The sequence below is a fragment of the Poecilia mexicana genome, unplaced genomic scaffold (genome assembly GCF_051168715.1).
Source record: "Poecilia mexicana isolate PSO_F unplaced genomic scaffold, ASM5116871v1 scaffold_3, whole genome shotgun sequence".
NCBI classification, from domain to species: domain Eukaryota; kingdom Metazoa; phylum Chordata; class Actinopteri; order Cyprinodontiformes; family Poeciliidae; genus Poecilia; species Poecilia mexicana.
In genome coordinates, this window is record NW_028263372.1 from 22,666,670 (window position 1) to 22,671,296 (window position 4,627).

General features: G+C 41.0%; 1 protein-coding gene across 1 annotated transcript; it reads right to left on the reverse strand.

Moving 5' to 3' along the window:
* Window positions 1-865: 865 nt before the first annotated feature.
* On the reverse strand, window positions 866-4,627 carry irf8 (interferon regulatory factor 8). The gene is made up of 9 exons (XM_014991468.2): window positions 4,343-4,627; window positions 3,976-4,205; window positions 3,509-3,692; window positions 3,294-3,394; window positions 3,009-3,066; window positions 2,505-2,552; window positions 2,002-2,394; window positions 1,765-1,880; window positions 866-1,636 (listed from the first exon to the last, which is right to left on the reverse strand). Exons 2-9 carry the CDS (start codon window positions 4,144-4,146, stop codon window positions 1,439-1,441), a joined length of 1,269 nt encoding a protein of 422 aa, XP_014846954.1. The 5' UTR covers window positions 4,147-4,205; window positions 4,343-4,627; the 3' UTR covers window positions 866-1,438.

The window sequence follows — 4,627 nt, forward strand, 5'->3', positions numbered from 1 at the left end:
ACGCTAATGAGTTTTATATTGAGTTCTATATTGGAAAGCTGAGTTAAAGAAAAAAAAATGTGGCAGATGCAGTTGCAACAAAGCTGATTTGATGAAAATTCACAGCCTGGACTTCTAATACCTGGGCATCGACACAGAATGAGCTGCTCTCTACTATAAAGAACTGATGCAGTAATTCAGACACAAAGGCGCTCCAAGCATGTATTGGCTTTCCTGTAGTAAAACTCCTTTTAGTTATTGGTCTTATGTAATATTCAAAATATTACATATTGAAGCCAAATTTATTGAGCCTATACTAGCGTTGAATGAAATGATTGAAAATTTTCAGTGATGTTCTAATTTAGGGATACGTCTTTCTTAGTGTTTTGTGCAGCCAACCATCATGTGAAGCTCATGTGTTAATGTCTCAGATTCTGCTGCAAAATGTAACATTCATTGTGCCGTTTAGAATAAAACATTGACATAAAAAGGAACGTCCAAAGTAGTTGTTATTATTCATTTATAATAAAGGAATATCTTAGATCGAATAAATGCATTTTTGACACTGACGGAGGAAATGCGCTTGACTCGCTGTGCAGTTAAATTTTAAATATTGGTTTCACACCTGATTAAACAAAGAGCAGACACCAACATGTCACAGGCATTAGTTTAACACGAAAGCTTGACTTGTGTTTTTTTAGGTGGGCTTAGTTACCAAGACTAAGGTTTATATGATTTGTAAAAGCAACAAATATGAAAAGAAATGTAAACTTTTAACAATAAGGGAGAAAAATAAAATGTTAGTCCCGTCGATGGTCTGAAAAGTTGACCTAAAACTCAAACTTGTGCACTAGTTGATAATTGCTAAAGGACAAGCACACGGGCATTTCTGTAAAACTCTTTATTTGAAATACAGTTTATTCGGAGAACAGTTTGATAGTAAAACCTATCTGAACTTTAATGCCACATTGCATCCAAAACATTATGCAATTTTTGTCAACCAATACAAAAATATTTTCATTTTCTGTAGAAAATACGATAGTATGAAATGAGATAGTATTCGACTGCTTTTTACTTTGACACACACAAGAATGAATCATCTAAGCTCCTGAAACTGTGAAAAAGAAAAACGAGTAAAATCCAGTTTGAGAACTTAACAGCCTAACTTACATAAATCTAGCTTGAATGAAGCTTTGTCAATGTAAAGTATCTATCAACCCCTGCTTCTAACATAATATCTTAAATTGATAAAGTCGCTATCTGCCCTTGCATGGATGCAACATAAAGTCCACGCAAAACCAAAATGGAAGCTTGAAAATTGAGCCTCCCTCTAAAAGTCCTACTGTCAGAGAAGAGATGATGCTGTCTTATCCTCTGTAACTTTCAGTTCACTTCTTTGGTGCACATGAAACTTCTATAGAATGTCTGATATGTTTAAAGGCAAATCTTGTCGAGCTGCTCAGGCAGTGATGGGCATGTTGTCCCTGTAGCAAGCCGGCCTCTGGGGAACACTGTAGCTGCACAAGTCCTGGTAGATTCTGGCCATCTGCTCGGTGGCCACATCATCGCTCATCTCCACGTTTGGGCTGCTGGTGTAAGGCTGCGAGCGACGCATGTTCAGGGACTCCAGCATGTGTTGGCAGTTCACCATGGTGATCTGTTGTTGGAGGAGAAGAGAGGAGAGAAGGTTTTTTTGTTTGTTTGTTTGTTTGTTGTTGGATTTTTGTGTCTCTTCAGCAGATTCAGATTTACTCAGCTGCTCTGCTGTGAGTCGACAGGTCTTACCTGTAGAATGATCAGTTTGCTCTTGGCACTGCTGACGTCGTTCAGCTCTTCTCCAAAACACAGCGTCACCGAGGGATCCGGAGCAGCAATCTGACCTTCCTGATAGAGCTGTAGAGCTGCAACATTTATGACAAAAAAAAAAAAAAAAAAGCTTTAGGCCACCATATTATACCATCGCTCCTCCATCACATCTTTGTCTTAACCATTGATTTTAACTTTCCAAACATTGAGACTCACCTTGAAAAAACCTTCCTGTGTCAAAAATCTTGACTACAGAATCCCTCTCGAGTTTCCAGGGCATGGAGCCGTACTGGGAGCTGCCGTCCCCCAGCCCGCTACAGAAGACTCGACTCTGGCACAGTCTTTTAATGAAGATGCCCTCTTGGTTTGCACGCACCAGCACGCCTCTCTCCAGGTGACCCAGCAGCTTGCGGGTGAAGTAGCGCTGCCGCTCGTACTCTATAAGCTCCGCCGGGGGGAAGTGAACGTTCTGCATGCTGTCTGAACTGTAGGGGGCGCCACGACCCAGGTGCTGCTGGGGGGAAATCCGGCAGCCTTCTGGATGAGTAACCAGTGTGTTGTACATCAGCTTCCCTCCATAGTAGAAAGAGATCATCAACTGGGAGAAACCTAGAAATGGAAGAAGAAAAAAAAAGCTTAGAAATGATAGAATAATATGATAACACTTATTTTAATTAACAGAGTTTATAGAATGCCTGAAAAAGTAACTGCTTTCATACCTGAGTTGACGTTGCCCGATGGCATCGGGTCCTGATGCAGAGAGAAAGCTGTGAAGTACAAAAAGAAGGCATGATTTTTCTTGTAATTCGTCTGTGTCTTACTGTAGTGGACTCAACCTCAGTGTCATGTCTGTTCTTTGCTGCATCATCAGAAATAGCATTCCCTTAGCACGATTTACAGAGAAATAATCACTTTAGTCAGCAGAGTTAAACAGGATATTAGTCAATTGTTCCATTGCAGAATTCAACAGACAGACAAGCACACAGCTTGTATTTAGCACCCACAGCAGCCGGGACAAACGGCAGAGCTTTCCGCTGGGGTTGTTTTTAATGGAAAAAAAAGAAAGAAGTCAATGTCTCAGAAATACTAATTAGTGTTTCTAAAGTTCAGACAAAATTTAGATGCAGATAAATATTTGCATGTCTGACACATAGAGAAATGTGAACAGTTCAAATAATCAACATGAGAGCAATTTTTTTTTTTTTTTTTTTTTTTTTTTTTACCATTCATGCTGCTCTGGGGCCAATACTCTGGGCTGGCCTGGATGCTGCAGCCGTCCTCCTGCAAAAAGACACACAGCAGTTTGCATGTGCCTGTGGTGTACAACAAGGAAGGAGGGTATGCATGCTGAATGCAACAAGTGTTGAAGGAGACAACAGCAGTGTGACACTGAAGGCGAAAAAGTGTCGCGAAAGCAGAGAAATAGAAAGAAGTGATGAACTGGAGAGCATTGAGCAGCTAAAGCAATCGTGAAGACGAACTCTCTCAAATGAAAGGCAGTTCTGTACCTCCTTAATGAGCTCCTCTATTTCTGTAGGGCTGCAGGCCATGTCTGTGTGGTCACCAGAGCTGGTGGGACCTGTCATGGTCATCACTGGTATTTTACCATCTGAGGGAGAGTAAAAGAACAAACAAACACGTATTATGATTCTGTTGAGATTTTATAGAAATAACTTAATTATGTGTTATCGTTACAAGTGAGCAGGTTTAAAGGAAAACCCACGTTTCTGCTCCTCTTCGGGCACGATGCGGTACACCTTGTATGGCTCGGAAATGTCCAGCTGTGACCTCTCTGTCACTTCCTCAAAGTCAGGGCTTTTGTTGAGGGCACAGCGGAGTCTGGTCTTCCATGTTGCAGGCTCAGCCTTATCCCCCTCCTTAAACTTGCCTTTAAACACAGCCCAGGCCTGTGGAGAGGGCAAGAAGCCAAAAAAAAAAAAAAAAAAAAGGATATATATATATATATATATATAAAGCAAGGTGTCAAAAGAATGTAAAAAGGAAAGAAAGAAAGGAGAGCAAAAAAGAAAAAGAAAAGCAGAAAGAAAGGAAAGAGAGAAAAACATAAATATATATTTTTTAAATCACATAAAGCAAAATGTTTCTTCAATATCAGTTAAGTTTTAGCTGGAGCGCCTCAAAAAGCAAACAGAAAGAAAAAAAAAAATCCAGATTCCAAAAGACTCAAACCTTGAAAATAGATGCGTCAACTTCTTGGTTGTAATCCTGCTTTCCTGCGTGTTTCCACGGAATTCTGAACATGGTGCGGCTTTCATCCTCCCACTGCAGCCCAGAGTACTGCGCACTTTGGATCTGCTCCATCAGCCACTGCTTCAGTCTGCGACCACCCGAGTTTGACATCGTGACAGCGCGTCTTTTTTTTATTTTATTTTGTTTTACCTCAGATTGTTCCCTTTTACCTAAATAATAATAATAAAAAAAAACATATAAATTATTCCCATCACTCTTTCCCGTACCATCAAGTGAACTATTAAATGAGTGATTATAAGTCGAGTCTGCCAACGTTCTCAGCTAAACCAAAAGTAAAATCACTTACAGTCAATCAGGCCGGTGAGCTCCTGGCTCTGGTTGAGGTGCTGATTTATGCCTCGGGATAAATCAAGTGCGCTCCCCTGAACAAGCTGCCTATAAAGTTTGTTGTGCTACATGAATGAAGCAGGAGGGAGGGGCTTGCCAACGCTGCCTCTTGCTCGAGCCAATGGCTGCGCCTCCGACGGCCCATTCAGGAAGGGTTCTTTCTCTGAACAGCGAGTATTTACAAGAAATGGCCTGACACAAGCGATGGTTGTAAAGAGCTGCTGCCCACGCCGAAAGCTCCGAG